At 34.8% G+C, this 20,849-nt stretch overlaps 4 protein-coding genes across 5 annotated transcripts; 1 reads left to right on the top strand and 3 right to left on the bottom strand.

Moving 5' to 3' along the window:
• Positions 1–5,201: 5,201 nt before the first annotated feature.
• On the bottom strand, positions 5,202–5,921 carry LOC103317053. The gene has a single exon (XM_008213750.1). The coding sequence runs from the start codon at positions 5,919–5,921 to the stop codon at positions 5,202–5,204; it is 720 nt and encodes a 239-aa protein (XP_008211972.1).
• A 742-nt stretch (positions 5,922–6,663) lies between these two features.
• On the bottom strand, positions 6,664–7,980 carry LOC107981907. Its single transcript, XM_031925441.1, has 4 exons — positions 7,759–7,980; positions 7,437–7,687; positions 7,189–7,357; positions 6,664–7,096 (listed from the first exon to the last, which is right to left on the bottom strand). Exons 2-4 carry the CDS (start codon positions 7,680–7,682, stop codon positions 6,735–6,737), a joined length of 777 nt encoding a protein of 258 aa, XP_031781301.1. The 5' UTR covers positions 7,683–7,687; positions 7,759–7,980; the 3' UTR covers positions 6,664–6,734.
• Positions 7,981–8,060: 80 nt separating this feature from the next.
• LOC107981908 lies at positions 8,061–11,170 on the bottom strand. Of its 2 annotated transcripts, XM_031925440.1 has the most exons (3): positions 9,140–9,489; positions 8,319–8,588; positions 8,061–8,235 (listed from the first exon to the last, which is right to left on the bottom strand). In XM_031925440.1, exons 1-3 carry the CDS (start codon positions 9,444–9,446, stop codon positions 8,063–8,065), a joined length of 750 nt encoding a protein of 249 aa, XP_031781300.1. In that variant the 5' UTR covers positions 9,447–9,489; the 3' UTR covers positions 8,061–8,062. The 2 variants fall into 2 exon arrangements, 1 of the variants encoding a protein (XP_031781300.1); XR_004226934.1 differs by lacking the exon at positions 8,061–8,235 and having other exon boundaries at positions 8,487–8,588; positions 9,140–11,170.
• Positions 11,171–17,366: 6,196 nt separating this feature from the next.
• On the top strand, positions 17,367–18,737 carry LOC100678769. Its single transcript, XM_003427626.4, has 3 exons — positions 17,367–17,737; positions 18,064–18,282; positions 18,360–18,737. Exons 1-3 carry the CDS (start codon positions 17,451–17,453, stop codon positions 18,538–18,540), a joined length of 687 nt encoding a protein of 228 aa, XP_003427674.1. The 5' UTR covers positions 17,367–17,450; the 3' UTR covers positions 18,541–18,737.
• Positions 18,738–20,849: the final 2,112 nt, after the last annotated feature.

Raw genomic sequence — 20,849 nt, forward strand, 5'->3', positions numbered from 1 at the left:
GCGTAGATGAGGCGATGAACTTTCGAGTTCCAAATGCCATGTAAAAAAAAAAAATACTCTAACGTTAAGTTGAACAGCACCGTAGAGAGCCAATCCCCTTGTTTTAAACCATCGCGTATCATGAAGGGTTCTGATACATTACTGCCTACTCGGACCTTTCCCGTGCTTCCGTTCAGACATATTTGAATTAATCTCACGAGTTTTTTCGGTACACCGAGAAGTACTAGAATTTGATACATTTTGCTTCGCTTAATAGAGTCGTACGCTTTTTAAAATCTATAAATAGTTGGTGTATGGTTTTGCAAAATTCCCACTTTTCCTCTAACAACTGTCTTATGGTAAACATTTGATCGCTCGTCGATCTGTTGCGCCGAAATCCGCACTGATAATCTCCTACTATATCTTCCGCGAATGGAGTGAGTCTAGCTTGTATTACGTTTGACAGAACTTTGTAGCACGTTGCGAAAAGTGAAATACCCCTATAGTTATTGCAGTCTGTCTTATCCCCCTTTTTAAAAATTGGTATAATGATAGATTCATTCCAATTTTCGGGTATTGTATCATTTTTCCAGATGGCACATACTAATTTATAGATTTTGAAAGTGAGCTCGACGCCCCCATATTTGAATAACTCATCTGGTGTAGAGTCATTTCCCGCGGCTTTGTTGTTTTTTAGTTTTTTAATCGCGGCCTCTACTTCTTGGTAGCTCGGTTCCTCCACGTGGGGTTCAGCAGTGTGAATTTCGTCCCCTAATTCTTCGCTATTTTCGTGCACGTTTAATAATTTATCGAAATAATTTTTCCACAGCGACAATAATTCGTTGTCATTTGTTACGAGGTCCCCGTTTTCGTCCTTCATCAATTGCGCTCTACTCCTAAAACCCTTTCTGATGGCGTTAATCCCTCTGTACATTTCGCGGGGGTTATTTTCCTTACTGTTAGTTTCTATTCTCCTAGTAAGATTCTTTTGATACTCACGCTTCTTATTTCTGTAGATCGCGCTCGTCTGCTTCCTTACGTTAGAATACTTTTCTACGGTCCTATCGCTTCTATTTTGTAAGCTATCTAATTTAGCCTTTTTGCGCCTTTCAAACCAGAGTTCACACTCTTCGTCAAACCATGGTTTGCTCTTTGACTTTTTCTTTTTACCCAGTACTTTGTTCGCGGCCTGTTTTACCGTTTTTTCGATGTCCCCCCATAAGCTATTCGGTTCGTCATTCCCCTCCGGCGATGTGTTTGCTTCTTCAAGTGCCTTAAACCTGTTATTAATTTCTATCTGGTACCTAATTCGCTCTGTTCTATCTCGTAGTTTCTCAATATCGAAGCTTTCTACCTTGTTTGCTCGCTTACTATTTTGATTCGCTACTAGTCTAGCTCTTAATTTGGCTACTACTAGGAAGTGGTGCGAGTCGCTATCTGCCCCTCTATAAGCCCTTACGTCAAGAACATTAGTATGACGCCTTTTTTCAATGAGGAAATGATCAATTTGGTTCTGTGTGGCCCCGTCCGGCGATGTCCACGTTGCCTTGTGTATGTTCTTGTGCTTAAAACACGTAGTTTTGATTATAAGATCTTTTGCCGCCGCGAAATTTATGACCCTAATACCGTTATCATTGCTGGCTTCGTGCAGGCTTTCCTTACCTATAGTAGGCCTAAACATTTCCTCCCTACCTATTTTAGCATTGAAATCGCCTAATACTATTCTTGTGTCGTAAGACGCGAACTGGTCGATTACCTGCTCTAAAGTTTCGTAATAGAGATCCTTAGCTTCTTCTTCTTTGTCCTCCGCAGGACAGTGTACATTAATAAATACATATCTATACCATTCCCCTTCGATAATGATGTACGAGAGCCTATTATTGACGGATTTGAAACTTTTAACCGAATGTATGATGCTTTTGCTTACGAGAAATCCGGTGCCTAGAGATCCCCCACTCCCGGCCCCATACAGGTACGTGAAGTTACCCGATGCTAGTACTCCGCCATCTGGCCACCGCGATTCCTGTATTGCTACCAAATCTAGATTGTACCTATCAGCTTCCTTTACGAGTTCTTTAAACGTACCTGCTCTGTATAGACTGCGAACATTCCAAGTTCCGACCCTTAAGTCCCTTTTGGTTCGGATTTGATTTTTTTGAGCCATGATGTTATGTTAAACCCGCGCGCTTCGGATCCTGTTCCGATCGCAGGTGAGTCCACCGTTCTAGAGGTGATAACCACCATACCTCTCTAGAACTAAGTATGAGAGCTTTCCGACTTTGACGAGGACAGTGTCAATTCGTCGTCAGACACACTACGGTTTCATTCTCGCATCCTAACGCCCCCCTGAAAGGCAGCGCGCCGTCGCTGGCATCGTTACCGCGTAAGACCAGGTGACGAATCATTCTACACATCCCCTTTCGGGGCAGTTGTCATCGCTCCCGCATCCTCCTCGGCAGCAGGATTTTTGCCCATTTTTGTAATGTGTGATGAAAGAGATAGATTGAGAGATAAGAGATAATGTGAAGTGTTTTTGTTGTTGTGGTGCTTGCGTAGTGTTTCTAGATGAATGCGTTCGACAGTGTGCCCTGGTAAAAATAACTTATTAAATCCGATTCGAAAGATAATAGGGTTTAATTGGATTTCTTAATCGGAAATTATCGAATTAAAACCTATTTAATCGATTAAAATCTATTTAATCTGATTATACGTTTTAGTCGGTCTTAATCGGATTGAAACAGTTGTGTTTTTAAATAAAATGTTATATTTGATGAAAAATACAACTGATTGAATCCGATTAAAACCGACTAAAAGTTATAATCAGATTAAATAGATTTTAATCGATTAAATTGGTTTTAATTGAATAATTTCCGATTAAGAAATCCAATTACAACCTATTACCTTTTGAATCGGATTTAATAAGTTATTTTTACCAGGGTAACCATACACACATACATATAAGAGATACTTTATACCAGATATAGTATACAGGTTGTATATGTTGTCTGCTATGTTATACAGCAGAATAACAGATAACACCGCACACAGTTCTCACATTATCAGTCAATGTTAAAAATGATATGGTATTCACTGACTCAATCATTGTTGATTAAGTGTAAATTATAAAAAAGTGTCATCTATGTGCCCAAAGTCACCAATGATGAGGTCTGCAAAGTGAATTCCACAGATATTTTTATCTCATCATCAGTATGCGAGCCAGTTACTGTGAATGTCCAAATCTGTCATTATCATGCTAAATCCATGATATTAAAGTTGGATGTCTGTTCTTTTGTGTAAAGACTTGTTAAATTATTTAAAAACTGACTGCCATGTCAGTTTTTACTTAAACATCTTGGTTCGGCTTTTGATCTTGAACCCTATGGCTTTGGCGGCAAAATATACAGGTGGGTCTATACATGAAAAACGAATTCATATCAGCTAGAATGAATTCAACTAAATATATTGTTTCAACATGCCAATACAAATTAAGATGCAAATTTTTAGTCCTCTAGGTATGATAGTTTACAAATGAGAGCAAAATCAAATTTTTATTGGTTTCGATTACTTTTTTCACAGTTTTATTTTTGCTCTTATTTGAAAATTATCATACCTAGAGCATTGAAATTTTGCAACTTAATTTATATTGGCATGTTCAAACAATATATTGAGTTGAATTCATTCTAGCTGATATGAATTCAACTTTCATGTATGAACCCACCTGTATTTTTTGACGCCAAAGTCATAAGGTTCAAGGTGAAAAGCCGAACCAAGACAGTCAAGGAAAAACTGACATGGCAGCCAGTTTTTAAATAATTTAACAAGTTTTCACACAAAAGAACAAACATCCAACTTTAATATCATGGATTAAGCATGATAATGATAGTACTTGGACATTGACAGAAACTGGCTCGCATACTGATGAGGTTGAAATATCTGTTCAAACCTCATCGTTGGTGACTTTGAGCACATGATGACACTTTTTACACAGTACTTGCACTTACACAACACAAAGTCAGTCAGTACTGCATACTTGTACATACTTTGATATATGAGTGTATGCATCTGTAGGGTTAGGTTGACCCTTTTGACACATACCTTTTATACTAAAAGTTTACATTGAAAAATTGTCAAAAAACATATTTTTGATTATTTCTTTTGATTCTAAGTCATTTTTATTAATTTCCAATGCTAAAAATAGTAAGAAACGCACAATTGTTATTAGTTTTATTTTCAAGTCTGATTCCCCAGTCCTTGGCCAGTGACTGTGTCAAAAATCTGATGAAGTAGGCACAGCGACTGGCGAGTCACTGCTGAATGCACTGGCCAGTTCAATCTGAACTGGGCAGTGACTGCTAATAAACTGCTGAACATTTCTACCAGGGTATGAATTAGTGGTATAACGGCAAAGTAATTCTTGGTTTGTAGAGGAAATTTGCATACTTTTGCTGCAATTACTTCAGTTGAATAAATTGTAGAATGCGTTGATTTGGACTCTTCTACAATTTTAATATGTAATCTATATCCGATGTGTCCTCTAAATGGTTTTTGTACAAGTTATCAACTACTTTCAACATTTTTCCAACAACCTTTACATTATTCTGTTCGTCTTTTATAAAATAATGGCACTGAATATAATAACCATTTTTTAATAAAATACAATTGTTGCTTTCGTTGCGACAATCTATGCGAATTAAGTCCTTTAAGACATGAAATTGTTGCATTGGACAATACTTAGATAAATCAAATTTAATTATGTCGTCATCTGAATATACTTTACATGTTCTAATTTCTGCCAGTCTCTTCCAAATTTGTACAAGTGGTTGATTGCCATTTCGAACCAGTTGTTTGATTTTTCTTATATGATTTTCAAATCGAAAAGCGCTAAACTCGTCTAATGCTCCAAAATGCCTTACGTTTGTAACTATATGTAATAAATTGTGCACGTTAAACGTGACATTCTTTCTTCCATAGTGTACTTCGAAATCGCTAACAAAATTTTGCAATAGTTGATCAGCATAGTTTAAATAATCATCATTTTTACATAAAATTGGATTCACAAGAATGGAGACTGCAATGTGTAAGTACAAAAAGTGGTCATATAATTGTAATGGTAATATATGTAATAAAACAACCGGACCAGTGTATAAAAGAAATTGTCTTAATTCTGTAGCTTTCCATAAACGTCTAATTTTTCTAAATTGTCGGGGATTTCTGCAAAAATCTTATGGAACAAATTGTTTTATATTTATCAATCTTTCAGACATTTTGTCAATATCTGCATCTGACAGTATATTTTTTATCCATAATTCAATAAGTTTCAACATTACTCCAAGACAAATTAAATGCATGTAGTCAAGGACTACATTAGTAACCAAACCAAATTTTGGAATATCCTTTAAAATGGTTTCTCCATTTTTTTGATAGTCATAGCCCAATGGATCATTGTACTCGCGATTTTTTACTTTTTCGCCAGTCCTTAAAGTGACAATACAACCAGGAAAATGTACTGCACCATCGTATTCACCTTCAATTGTACACTTCGTACAGCTGTAATAGCCTGAATGGTATTTGACGCATATAACATACGATTTTGCAGGTGCATCACATACTAACGCATGTAAAATCACAGAATAATGTTTATCTTTATGGCTGATTCCATTATTTATGAAAAGTGTGACTTCTTTAAATTCTTTCAATAACTCATTGACATTAGATGGTTTATCTTCACCATGATAAATTGCAAGTACTTCAACTAGCTTAAGTTCTTTTTCAGAGACACTAATAATCCATAACCATTTTTCCGATGAAACAGCAAGAGGAGCACCATCTATACTTACAAGAAGTTTAATGCATTCAACAACAATTCCTTTGTGTACATACTCATCAATAAACGATCTTAATGCATTCTCAAGTCCATAATGACAATATTGTCCTGATCCCATCTTACGAGTACTTACAGTTCAAGGAGTTTTAAAAAATGTTTCAGCAGTATTTGGGAAGGGTGCACCGGTTTCTTTTCTTAACTTTAAAATAGGTTCTTTAACAAATTGATGTGTTATAATGTGTGCGTATTTTAAGCACATTTCTCGAATTTCCATCACAAATTTCATTTTTGGGTTATTTATTTCTAAAGTAGAAATTAAATATTCTAAATCTTCCTTTGGGCAATATTCTTCTTCATCGTCTGATTCTTCGTCAGATGCTTCATCAATAGAATACTGCAAAAAAAGTCTGAAACAACAGTTTTTGTCTGTGTCTGTTTTATTTCTGACGTTTAAGTCAAGCATATCAGCAAACATTGTTTCGTTACCCTGGTAGAATCGGTAACCCAGTTAATGGCCAGTTTTCTTTGCCATTTCTTAGGCAGAATGTAACGCTTTTTCACATTGTTAGTGGCCAGTTTTTTGTATCCATTATTTCTACCCAATTACTAAGCATTAATTTCCCAAGAGAATTGGGTGTATAAAAAGATCAAGCTATGCTCAGTCCAATAAAAGTAGCCAAGATGTACCAATCTAAAGTTGAGTGAGAGTTTAAGTAAATATACTATGAATTCCAGCGGATATTAGAAATCTTGATTTTTTTATTTGATTTTAATATATACAAGCAATAAATATTTAGAAATGGATAATTTTTTAAGAAAATATTTATTTATTTTATTTAGAAAACCTTACAGTGAGATACAATAAATAAATTTAAATAATATTGCATGCAAATATTTAAAACATTGTAAAATGTAAGTACATAGTATTTTTTTACAATCCTACATTCAATCTAGAAAGATAATCCTCGTCAAATTCGTCATCAAACTCTTCCTCATCCTCTTCTACATTTGCAAATTCAAATTGCATTGGAGTAAAAACTGTATTTGGATCATTTAAATCTTTCTGTGCAGTAGGCTCTATGGCAACTACTTGTACTAATGCAGTCGATGCTGCAGTATTCTTGGAAACTTTAGATTTTTGTGCAGGACTCGTTGACTTGGTTGCATTTTCAGGTAAAGATTTTCTTGGCACGTACCATTGGCTTGCATTCGACAGGACAGTACTTAAGGAACTTGTAATATCCTTATCTGTGATCTCCAGATTAGCCATCAATCTGTGTTCTTTTATAACAACTGAAATTATAAAAATTGTTTAAATTCATTGTACGATGGATATAGAAGTACTCAATGAATAAAATAATATTTGAAAAATATACAGCAATTACCTGTTACGCACTGAAGAAAAGGTATATCTCTTATTGGAACTCTATCTTCTAATTTCCTGACAGCTACGCATTGAATAGCTGCATCTTTCCTTAGAAACATCTTTAACATGCTGACAATTGATTTTGAAATGACCATTTGTGGATCCAATCCAGATTGAAGTACAATTGACTAAAACAACAAATAAAATTAAATTTATGAATTACAGAAAATCTTATAATCCAAATAAATATAATGTATGATACAGTACCACTGATTCTTTAAGATCACTTTTCTCCAACAAATGAATATTAAATGTTTGAAATTCTACCATAGTTTTAAATGGTATATCATAATTGTACTTTTTAGACAGTTGTGGAACTGTGGCAATAAAATCCATAGTTGTACTTCTGATTTTCTTCGTATCTTTGACTGCTGCCTTAATCTTGCTGATATCCAGTTTCATGGTTTTAACATCGAGGCTCAAACTTGAGATATCTGTTGATATCTTGGTCATACAATCTGCAATTAATAAATATGGATGATTATATTTTCTTTTAAACAATAATAATAAGAAGAAATGATTTAATTACCCAATACAGCATTCAATAATCTCTTGTTAGCACCATGCTCAGATGTATTTGTCAAATCTTCAAGTGCTTTAAGCCCCAAGTTTGGCCTTTGGCTTCATTTTTTTGTCGGAGGGATCCCATTACTTTTTCCATTGCCTGAAATGTTGTTAAAGAGAGTCGAAGTACCAGGTACACTGTCCTATACAACAGGTGAATCATCGGATTCAGATGATCTTTTTGTACCTATTTAACAAAGATATCATGAAAATAGCAGTAATATCATTATACAAGTATTAATATTCAACATATAGACATACAAACTAACCTATTTTCTTAATGAGTCATTGAATGATTTAGCAGCAGACCGTAATTGCTCTTGTCGAATGAGATTAGCAGCTCTCTGTTCTGCCTCTGTATCGCTCTCACCAGATTCTGCAGTCAGAGTAGTTTTCTGATGTGTAAGAAGTTCATGCTTGCGGTACGCATCACCCAGACTTACTGAAACAATCATTGAATAATTTTTGAGTAAATACAAAAATCTTACAATATTTAATAATTCTGCATTAATTTCATGTATTAACCTGCTTTTCCTCTTAATACAACTGTGTATGTTGACAACGTACTAGGAGCATCTGATAATTCTTTAAGCGCTGAATCCAACTCATCAGATTTTTCTGTGTCATAAGGTGGTGGTGGATATCTCGTAACAACCCTCTTTTTTTGCTTGTCGTATTGAAGCCACTTTATTGCAACAATATCTGTCTTGCGCACTTTTGGTTTTCGCCCAGCAGCCACAAATTCAACAACGTGGTAAGGGAATTGGTCTAGAAGTACTGATTGGTCATCCATTTCTGAAAATACATAAAATATTTGTTATTAAAGTTAAAATTACATGTGGTCAGTAGGACTATATTACAGGTGTCAATATTAACCTCAAAATGTGGAAAAAAAGCTTTTATTAGATGTAGACACATAAATAGTTAATCAAAAAAATCATCCAATCACAATCTTTTTTTTTTCAAATATGCTACTTTATTGTTTAAAAATTGCGAATAGTTATCATACTACCTTCCAAACAACTAATTGAGTCTTCTCGCGATGAGACGAACAAAGAATATGGCCGTGTCAAAATACTAATATCGAAATGCAATATCAATCTATTTTTTGCCCATTTACAGCCCATTTCCTTCCCACTTTCAATCGAACTTCGCGCGTTTTTTTCTCAATAGATTTTGTGGTTAGGTAGGTAAAGTAGAGCATACTGTACCGACTGAAATATCAATCTACTAATTTCAAAACAAGTTTCATTCTTACTTGATGACAATGTGTAAATTCAAGTTTAAAATGTGGTGAAAAGTGAGATGAGGTGTTAAGAAAAGGTTTGCAAAAACTGTAGACGTACCAGCAAAAAATGTTGCATGATCATGTTCATTCAACATCATTTTTAATGAAAAAAGTGGCACTGCAAAGCATCTGCACTCGTCGCTTGAGGAAAAACTCATGTTCATCTTGATTATTTTTGTGTGAATGTCATCGATAAGAACAATACTGGAATGCTGACTACTATCAGTTGATTCTACTTCATACATTTGTAGCAAGGACGAATCACAAGGACTTGAAAAAATTGATTTTACTATTTTATAATTCAATACATCCAAGTAAATCTTCTGGTCAGTTTTGATTATTTTATTTATTTTTATGACTACCATTTTTTAATATAGCTGAGTTATCCGGATGTTCTAAAGAAAAATACTGGTTTTTATACATTAGCTGAATTACTGCGCCTTTTTTTTTCTTTCAAGATTGATATATCTTGAGGAACTTTGGCCATCTGATCCAAAACTTGTCTTTCTTCATGGACTCGTCGACAATATTGTGATATTGTTCTGTGTGGTGATAACAGAACATTCTTGATTTTCCCCAGTTTACTTTCAAATGAAAAAGCTGAAATTTCACTAAGATTGCATTGCATATTGTCCACGTCATCAGGTAAATGAACCAAATTATGCACATTTAATGACACAAATTTATCTCCATAATAAATATTTGAATCCTTTACAAATCTTGTCAAATAATCTATTGATAAAGTTGTATACAATTCTTTGTTCAGCACTTTTTTCAAAACCACAGGTCCACAATAAAAAACAAAAAATCTGTGTTCAGCTGCTTTATCATTTAACATTAGTCCCAAATATAACAAATGCATGGAGTCGAGTATGAGCTGATCCGCTAGATTAACTTTAGGCTCAATAGCTAATAATGGTGATGCGCCAGTGTGGTGCTGCACATCAGTAAAAGATCTAAAGTCCTCATCTGTTCTTTTACGACCAAATTCCTTGTACACTATAGTATGATCAACTTTATATGCAGTCACATCACACCGTTCACAGCCATTGAAGCTCATGTGTGCTTTAGTACATTTTACTTGAGATCTTGTCGGTATATCACACATAAAAGCTCTAGTTTTAACATTAAAGTGAACAGACTTGATTACAATTCCTTTTTCTTGTAGAGAGTTTACTTCACAAACAAAATCTTCCAAAAATTTGTTTTGAGCCATAGGTTTTCCATTGCCATAAAAAATTGTAACTGGGAATGGCTTATAAGCTGTTGGCCTTGGCTTATAAAATATTCTACATAGAATAGACCACATTGATTTAGAATTTGACTTCTTGATTTTTACTCCGTCAATGTTATAATCCAGTCTAAGATTTTGGTCATTGTGTAAAAGTGGATTGACACATGCACGCAGTCCTTGAGTTATATCCAGGTAACAGAACTCGCCTAATGAATTGGAAGAGTCTATTATTGTTTGGCTGTTATATTTTGCATCAGAGGTGCGTAAGAAACTCTTGGAACATGATGGTATGCTCGGTAGAAGTCTTTTCTTCAAAATCTTCAGCAAAGAGTCCAAATGATTTTTTGGAATTCCAGAGTCTACAGCCCATATCCTCAATAAGTTCACTTCTGGTTCTTCATTTGTCATGTTAAATGTTTGTTCACTATCCTTTTCACTATGAGCTAATGCCTGTCGATCATGCTCATTAGAATTCACACTGTCATCAGAATAGTCTGAGAAATCATCGCTATCAAAATAATTGTCACCATCCTCACTATCAATACCCTTATTCTCATAGTTAATTTCACTTTCATCTACATCCTTCATCGCATTGTCAACTTCACTCACACTAAGGAGAAAATCACTTTTAACTTTTTTACTAATTTTTTTTTCAAGTTCAATTTTTCTAAATTAACTGTTAACTATGTGAAAAACAGTAATAAACAATTAATTGTGAACATTTACATAAGCCGTTCATTTCGGAGCAAACGCATTTTTGGAGCAACTACAAGGTTATGTCTTTGATCAAATTTACGAATCATGCTTGTATATATAGTACTACACCTGTATACTTACTTCTTGATATAGAATAGATACTATGAATCCAGCGCGCGCGCCTTTGAAAAATTTAAATGATGAATATATTCATTAATAATATTTTAATAATTATAAGATACGCATATATATATATATGCGCACTGTTTTAATTGATACCATTTTTAAGCATAAATAGTGGCTAAGAAGTGCCAAGTTTTTAAGCATGTTTCATGGGTATTTATAAATGGTAGGTATTGGCTATTTTTAATGGGTCATAACAAAGTTATTTCTCTCACATTAAAAATGCGCAAGAAATCGCTACCTTTTGTACATGTAAAATGTCAATAGTTTTCTACATTTTACTTTGCCAGTTTCTGCCTTAACGACCATTATAACTGGGCACTTTTCTACCAGGGTATTTTTGGTGAGATTTATATCAAAAATCTTTTTTTTACTGGTTCTTCATTTTCTAGTTCTTCACTTGCATGACGTTTAAATTGATCTGAAACCAGTTTTTGCAGTGATTTCTCATTTAACACACATATCAAATTTAAAGTTTCGTTCGGTAGAGCAGGAGTCTCATCATTATCTGATTTAGTTGCTTCCGCTTCTGCATCAATTTCATCTTCAGTAATATTTTTACAAATATTTGTCAACTTGTTGAACAATTCTTGAAGTTCGTCATAATTTTTTTTTTTTTTCGTATAGATACTTTACGACGTACCGTTCTTTCGGAACTCATGATGAAATCTTTACTAGATTTATCTGAAATCAAAATTATAGCATATAGACTTATTCAATCTTTCAAATGGATCTACAACTGAACAAAAAAATAGTGAAATACTCAAATTCAGCAAAAAAAATACAAATTTTAAAGAAACGCATCTTGGAGGCAAATAATCGGATTAATTTTATCTAATAATCAACGTACTCAAAGGAAATTTTCAAAATATCAGCTTGTTTTATTCGACTATGATTACTTTAATACAACTTTGAATATGTGGAAAAATTAACAGTAATTATAGAATTATATAATACGTTATTATCAGACTATCCAGTAAAGAAAACTTAATAATTTTTAGTAGACGTACAATTTATACCATATATACACCTGATAAAATCCTGGGTATAACATTCTATTTTAAAACAAATGCATTTACAACGTTTAAACTTGTAATATGTCAAGAAAAATGCATCAAAGAGTATCACAAGAAATACGTTCAGTGTCGTGAAAAGCTTACACCAGAAGAAGTGATATAAGTGATTAAAGCCGCATTTGAAAATTCTCGAGGTAAACATCGTGAGATATAAAACTGTTTACTTACTACTAACTACGTTTCACAATATTACGTTTATCAAATACGTTGATACTTAATTAAAGCTCATTCTAACAATTCATTAAGCCATTCTAATATTTTTCTGTATTGTACTAATCATGTAATCAATCACAGATCATGATTTGTGCTATATATACTTTCACGTATATGGTAATGTATTATTGTCTATTAAGTAACGGAAATAACGCAAAATAATCGCACGATTGATAAAAATACATCATTTTACAATCATGTGATAAATGTGTCGGTGAATTTCTGTGATTAATTACAATATGTATTAGATAGTTATTTACGTGCTCGAAAATTACATGATTTTTATGGTGCAACATTTTCCTATATGGCGTTTCATTTCAATATACATTTTGAATGTCGAATGTGTACATGTATTATAATATTTATAGCACGCTAACCTTAAAATGACAACTTTATTGTCAATTTTGAGGTTGTCGTGCTATAAAATATCGTATGAGACTGTTGTGGGAGGTGATTTTCTACCTTGCTCGATTTTCGCACTCGCTTCGCTCGTGCGAAAAACCTCGAGCAAGGTAGAAAACCATCACCCACAACAGTGTCATAATATAATATTATCGTAATACAGAGAACAGCAAATGAAAAACGAGGCATTTGACCTCTGCATTTGACATGTTCATTTTGCAATATTCCCTTTGTTTCAAATATTTCTTTGTTTAATCGAAACGTTCAAATTACGTTTTTGTCAAACACTATTATATTTGTATATGTAACTATGGTCATTTTTCATAAAATTAAAATAATCATTAGTCATACAGACAGAAATATGCTCATATATGCATATTTTAATAACTATTTACAAATGTTATTTCCATTTTACAATATATTGCTTATCTTGAGGAAATTATAGGTGAACGGCGTGATAGATATCATATTTCTGAAATAAAAATAAAATTCTATTTGAATGTTAATACTTAACGATTTGCATTATTTTTCTATAGAGGCAAAAAGAGAAAAGAAATAAACATAAATTTTATAATAGTTTATTCACTGCGGCAAACAACGTCATCTGCCACAATTATGTGTATATATACATTTGGAAAAAACCGTATTTAAAATAACGTCATTTACCATCAAATTCAAGCACTTACAAACTTCAATTAATTTAATTACAATGTTTGCTGATTAAACAGCAGTTTTATTAAAACAATTACAACTTTATTGATTCAACAACGATGTTGTTAAAATGGTTACAATTTTTGTTAATTGAACCACAGCATCATTAAAACAATTACAATTTCTGTTGAATTGATATAGATTTGTGCTCCAATTTGAGGGTACATGATGTTATTTTAACTAAGCTTCTATCTCAGCGCGCGCGCGCGCATGTGTGTGTCGTATCGGGACATACATTGGATGTATCGGTAGGTATCAGGATAAAGTGACGCTAATCCTGGTACATCTCGATAATCACCACCTCATTTTCAGAAAATAGAGATATTTACAAAAATTGGATTTCCAGATAACTAACTACATATATATCTACACACACACATACACACACACATATATATATATATATATATATATATATATATATATATATAAGGTTACATAGCACCACAAATGAATCGACACGAAACAATTTAATGTATCTTAAAATACAAATATTGCCATTTTCAATGCCATCGAATTTTTCAAAATATCTTTATAGCACTGCGTGACATAAGTCCGCATTTATGTCACGCCTATGCGTGGCATAAGTAGTCCTTTATTGTACCGTGCATATCGCCCTCGCTACGCTCGGACGCTAACCTCACGGTGCAAAAAAGGACTGCTAATGCCACGGATAGGCGTGACAGCGGATTTATGCTAATCAGTGCTATAAAATATCGTACGATACACGCGTCATAAGTCGATCTTCATGGCACGGCGTTAAGCGCACTCGCTACGCTCGAGCGCTTATACACGCCGTGCCGTAAAGTACAACTTATGCCACTAATATCGTAATGTACTATTATAGCACTGCGTGGCCAAAGTTTGCGCTTGTCACGCCAATCCGTGACCTAAGTAGTACTTTATTGCACCATGTTTTATCACCCTCGCGACGCTCGGGCTAGTAACCCTGGGTGCAGTAAAGTACTGCTTATGTGACGGATAGGCGTGATATGGCGAACTTAGGGCAGGCAGATGCTGTAAAATAGTATGCGATACTTGTGAATTAAGTGAACTTTTTTTACGGCACTGCGGTATAGCCCTCGCTACGCTCGGGCGATATACTATGCGCCGTGTAATAAAGCGCCACTTAGGTCACACGTCTCGTAATGTGTATCTTTGTAGAGTTATAGTTTGTGGATTGACAAATATTTTCAAGGTTTAATATCTTGAAGGATAAATTAGATTTTTCAAAAATTAAAAAAAATCAAGTTCTATAGATGGAGATTCCCATTAAGCAACCTCAAAAAAAAAACCCTGAGAACGATTTTATATGTTGAAAAAAGTAATACAAACGTTTGTGGTTCAAATGATAAATGGATTTTTTAATGTACAGAAATTTATACATATTGAAATTTAAAAGTGCGATATCCCGGCGAAAAAAGGAAATATTTTTAAAAACTCTATGAATTATAAAGGGGAACTTTGTATTTTAAAACTGAATACTTTTGTGTAAAAAAATTAAATTGCGATGCTATATAACCCCAAATATCCCGACCAAAAGCTCAGCGCCTGGCAGCAGATAGGCCTCATGTATTTGTCTCTTCCCCAAAAACGACCAACGAATAGCTAATGTACAGGCGGTATAAAAAGAATTATTATGTGGTTACTGTCGGGACATTACGCAGTAACCAAACTTCTGGAGAGTTACACTCTACATGTTTCACTTGGCACAACCCGATAGGTGTATAGTCTCCTGTATAGTGTATTGTTTATAGTACATAGATTGGTTCTTCAAAATTCTCCAACATTTTCCGAGAACAACAATTTTCCTTGGCATTCATGCGATTTTATTTTTCCCTATCACTTGTCGCATACATTTTCCATATTGGTAGTTTAAATTATTAAATACCTTTTGCACAAAGTAATTATTATCTGGAGCATTTCTTAGGTATTTATTAATTTCTTCCACACTAAAAACTTGATCCTTTTTATAGAGGTATCCAACTTTTTCTCTTCTAACAAAGCTTGCAACTTTGGATATGTACTAATATCTACATTGTGTTTAGATTCCATAACTGTTTGAAGCAATGAATACATTGACCATAACGTATTTCATAAAAACGTTTTTTCCAAATCATCAAAATAGCTCAATAGGACGGTTTCGGACCAGGATCATGCGTTTATTTTCTCTTTCCATTCTAAAAACACATTGTATGCATGCAAGTAACATTCTCTTGATTTTGCTGACTGTAGATTAACTGAGATGTTTTTGGATTTTATATCTATCGTTTATAAGTAGGATAAACTTTAATGTATGCGTTGTTTAGTTACACGTCAACGGTGTTTGTTTATTTACCACAGAAAAATTAATAGTAGCGTAATATGAAGGATGTAGTGATGTTCAGGCCGTGTAGAAACTGGAGGTTTCTTCGCTAGTGATTGAAAAGTAGCCGAGTGCTTGTGTACAGTCATATCACCACGGCATGAAAGCGTTTCTTATGTCAAACGATTGTTGCAGAAAATTCTGAAATTGACCGTTTTTATCGGTTATGATGGTATTGTAATTTGAGTTTTCAACACAGGCGTTATGAAAAATATTTTGCACAATTTTTCTGCAGGTAGTTTTCGTAAGGGTGAAGGCAAAATTAAAATATCTTATAAAAAAATGTTTCGTTTATCTGCTAGTAACATTCCAAATATGTCAGATATTGAAATTTAGAAAAAAAATATCTTAGTTTGATCATAAGCTTTTGAAAAGCCAGTTAATCTCCAAAAATTTTATAAAACTACAAAATAACTTATAAACTTCCTGCTACAACTTTTTTGTATTATTTGAAACATCTTTTAAGCATACTTTTTTAATAAAGGTGATATACAAAACAGTTTTCTATACTTTTCTGACAATGTTAAAAGAGACGTTAGACGCGGTTTGTCAGATATGTACTCATGTATTAACAAAATGCATGCGTGAAAACTTTTTTAGTCTAATGTAAAATAATGTAAACACAATAGCTATGTTTTAAAATAATATAAAAATTTTTTATTATAATTCATGTCATTGTGATGCTTCATTTTTAGATTTATACAAAATGGCTCTGATAGTAAAGAACCAGCGATTGTGCTGCTATCTTGGTTACGTGATAATAACAAGTCAGTAATGTGGCCTCCTACTTCGTCGTCATACAACAAGTGTATTATTAAAAAAGCAGTTCCTGGACAAAATTGGTTGAAGTATGATGTACTAAAGATCTATTGGAAATTAGGTTAGTTACGTAGAAAACTATATTTTATTATAAGAAGTTATTTTTGTTGATGTGGTACTTGCCAGTCAATATGGTTTTCTTAAGGCATCCCGTCTGCAGACGGATTAGTATATGTTTCGTATCACATCCCGTCTATGGACCTTATACCTGGCAGACGTAAATAATATATATGGGTTCCTAAGGCATTCCGTCTACAGACTGATCGGTACATGTTTTATAAACCATCTCGTCTACAGTAAGTGATACTGCTAAAAGGGTACCTAAACCGTTTGTAGACGTATTCTCAGATTTCCAGCCTGTATTACGTCTGACGAGTTTCCTGTGTTTTATATACAATCGCGTCTACGCAACGTCAATACAAACGTTTCGTTACAATATTTGCGTATATTGACGTATTTACCGTGCGTTAGCAAATACCTACTTCTACATTATTTCTAATTTCGCGGGTCGATCGCAGCGCTCCTATACTGCATCAACTTGTGCGCGTGCGAAGTTATTGCTGTGTAACGCCATCTGGAGCGACGCCCAGCTGCCCTCAGTTCCAATGTGGAAGTCAGAGCGTGTTGTGTCCTGCTGTCCTTCTCTCGTGCTCCAATTAAGACAATTATTATGGCTCTAAATATTTCCGATCGATACTATTTCAAGCATAATGTCGGCGGCTTGGAACGTTTGCTGTGGTCCATCGAATTTCTTGAAGCGTCAGGTGAGAATTTAGACATCGACAACGAGCGATTTATCAGGACCTTGGCAGGAATGGTGTCCACAGCATTCAAAAGCAGGTATGCGGCACATGTGCTGCGCCAATTCATCATGTTAGAAGGCGGATTCGAGGGTATCATGCGGAGGAAGCCGTACTATTACTCCATGAATGTTGCAGCCCGTTTCTTCTCTGAGCAGTAAGTATACAAAACGATGTAGTAGACGTATTAAAAGATATGTCAATCGGTCTGCAGACGGGAAGCCGTAGGAAACCTATACATATCCGTCTGTGTGGGCAGAAGCCTCAGACAGGATATCATATAAAACATTTACAGATCTGTCCGCAGATGGGTTGCTCTAGGAAAACCACATAAATACGTCTGCGGATATAAAAAGGTTCCAGACGTGATGCCATTTAAAAATTATATCAATACGTCTGCAGACTAATCCATGCACTTTTTCCAGATATCCCGTCTGCAGCGTTAACACATACATTTACACATTTTCATTCTTAATTTTACAGTGTTGTCGCAACGTTTCGTGATCAATTTCCGCTCGAACGAATAAAAAACAAGGAGGCTGTCCGCATTCTCATGGTGCTGTACAGAGCGAACATTTCCCAATTGAAGCGCTTGATCAACGTGACGGGTAAAAAGTTGGAAAAAACAAAACTTTTGACCGAACGGGTCAAACGCTCCAAATCGTCGATCTTACACAGTGGGCGTCTATTGAAACATCACCTGTGCGTATTCCGTCTACTTATGTTTCCTACGTGATGTCATGTGATCGCTGTACATTAATCCATAATATTTATTGCAGGGACAGATTTAAAAAGACAACGTTGTTGACGGATAAATTCATGAGGGGTCAATTGAAATGCACATTGCATAAGGTGCTCAACACGTATACGCCGAATGAAATTGTGTCCAAGAATTACAAAGATTTCATTCACGTTCATCATCAGCTGGACGAAAGCACGGTCGACTCCGATAATGAATGAAAACAAATGTCATGCGCCTAATTGTAAATGTTTTTTCAAATGGTGTCGTAACACTGTCTACAAGCGGTGTTTGAGTATGTTACAATATTTGTAATTATTTGTTGCTAGTTTTTTTTTATCTATTTATAACGAGAATATTTGTTTGTATAATCATGTATGCGCATTTTGTTTAATAAATGGAACGTTTAAAATTTGTACTTTAAGGAAGATTAATTATTTCATAACAGATCCTACAATTACGCTAATTGCTAAACTTCATTGCGACGACATAAGAGCTTTCACAGGCTTAAACACGTCTAGACGAAATAACCGGAAAGTGATTATCATGGATAACAGTCTACAGACGGATATCTATACTTTTATTCAGCATCCCGTCTACGTCCTGCGAGACGCAACATAACGACTACAGACAATGTTCAACAGAATACGCTTATCTTCGCGATGCACTTTCCATTTATCCTTCAACCACATACTTCACATAGATACTTTCATTCGTTCATGCACAGGTGGCGCTACCATACTCATCTTCCGCTAAAACAAGTCATGCAGTACCTCTTACGTTGTGCTTCCTTTCATGGCGTTCCGCAAGTTCCACCGACACTTCTCAGCTGTCAGAAGTGCGTGCGTACTATTCCACCTTTACGACATCGAAATAATTTATTGCTCATACTGCGGTTACCATGAATGACAATAATAAGACGTTTTATAACATTAAATCAGCATTTGAGGCTTTCCATAAACTCCCGGACACTGTAAGAGAAGATGTATTGATGGTCAGTAAGCAAGTAACGGAGCAAGGTTCACGAACTTTCCATCTGTACGACAGGGACTGGTTCGTTCACCATTACTTTAAATGGCATCCAAAAATTACTTTGAGGTTAGTCCACAATTCAATTTTAAAATATTATAAAGTCCATCCTTCTTATCTCATATAATGCACTATCATCATAGGTTATTCACGATACTGATACATTCTTCTTTGATTTCGAGTACAACTTGTCCAAAGCATCGCAACAGTCCAGCCGTCAATTCGTCCTCGATTTCATACAGTTCTTCAAGGTAAAGGGTTCTGGATACATTACCGCCTACTCGGACCTTTCCCGTGCTTCCGTTCAGACATATTTGAATTAATCTCACGAGTTTTTTTGGTACACCGAGAAGTACTAGAATTTGATAAATTTTGCTTCGCTTAATAGAGTCGTACGCTTTTTTAAAATCTATAAATAATTGGTGTGTGGTTTCACAAAATTCCCAGTTTTTCTCTAACAACTGTCTTATGGTAAACATTTGATCGCGCGTCGATCTGTTGCGCTGAAATCCGTACTGATAATCTCCTACTATATCTTCTGCGAATGGAGTGAGTCTAAAGAAAATAAAAATAGTGCAGTTAAATATGAATCACTGCGCGACTGCACATGATCTACTGAGCCAGTATGTCCGTGAGACAGGAATCGACATAGCCATCGTTCGTGAACATTACAGAGACCTGGACAAACCATCGTGGGATATTGACAGTACTAGTAAAGCAGCGATATGGGCATGCGGAGACGCCACTTTCCAGGAAAAAATGACAAGACGTAATAAAGGATTCGTACGCGCTAAGGTCGCAGGCGTACACATTTACAGCTACTATGCTTCTCCTAATATGTCGATAGAACAATTCAGACAACTATTCCGCAACACGCAACACGCATGCTCATGTATGAACGAGGAGGTTATGTGTGTTTGCATGAGAGTAGTGAGAGAGGGCAGCACCTTCCGGGGGCCTCTTTCTTGCGAGCGCGGACTCGCGCGCGTGAACGGGCAGTTAGTTAAATGACTTCGGCAGCGTTCATATCTGAATCGCGACTACAACCGAATTCTTAACGTTAACTTAACATTCAACGAGGATTTCTGATCCTCTGTCACAACGTGACATCAACGCCATTTTTGGCATTAACATCAATGCCTTTGTTAGCATTTAACATCAACTTAACGAACGATTTAAATTAGAGCGTTTTTTTGTTGTATCTGTGCGTGCGAGTGCAATCATTGCTTTGTGTGCGTGTTCGGCGTTTTTTCCCGTTTTATCTTTTATATATCATTTCGCTTTTTATTGTGTCAGTTTGCTTAAATATTAATAAATCAGGGTTTTTTATGCCAAAAGGCTTTTTCCCGTAAACAAGTGTTTTCATTTTAAAACTTTTATCCAACAGTGTAAAATCATAAGAATCTAAAGTCAAAGTATCCTAATTATTCAATTCAACAAAATTATCTCTTTTTTAATAATAACTAACCTGCCACCTAAGGCAAGTTAGATAGTCAATGTT

This window comes from Nasonia vitripennis, assembly GCF_009193385.2.
Source record: "Nasonia vitripennis strain AsymCx chromosome 2 unlocalized genomic scaffold, Nvit_psr_1.1 chr2_random0010, whole genome shotgun sequence".
NCBI classification, from domain to species: domain Eukaryota; kingdom Metazoa; phylum Arthropoda; class Insecta; order Hymenoptera; family Pteromalidae; genus Nasonia; species Nasonia vitripennis.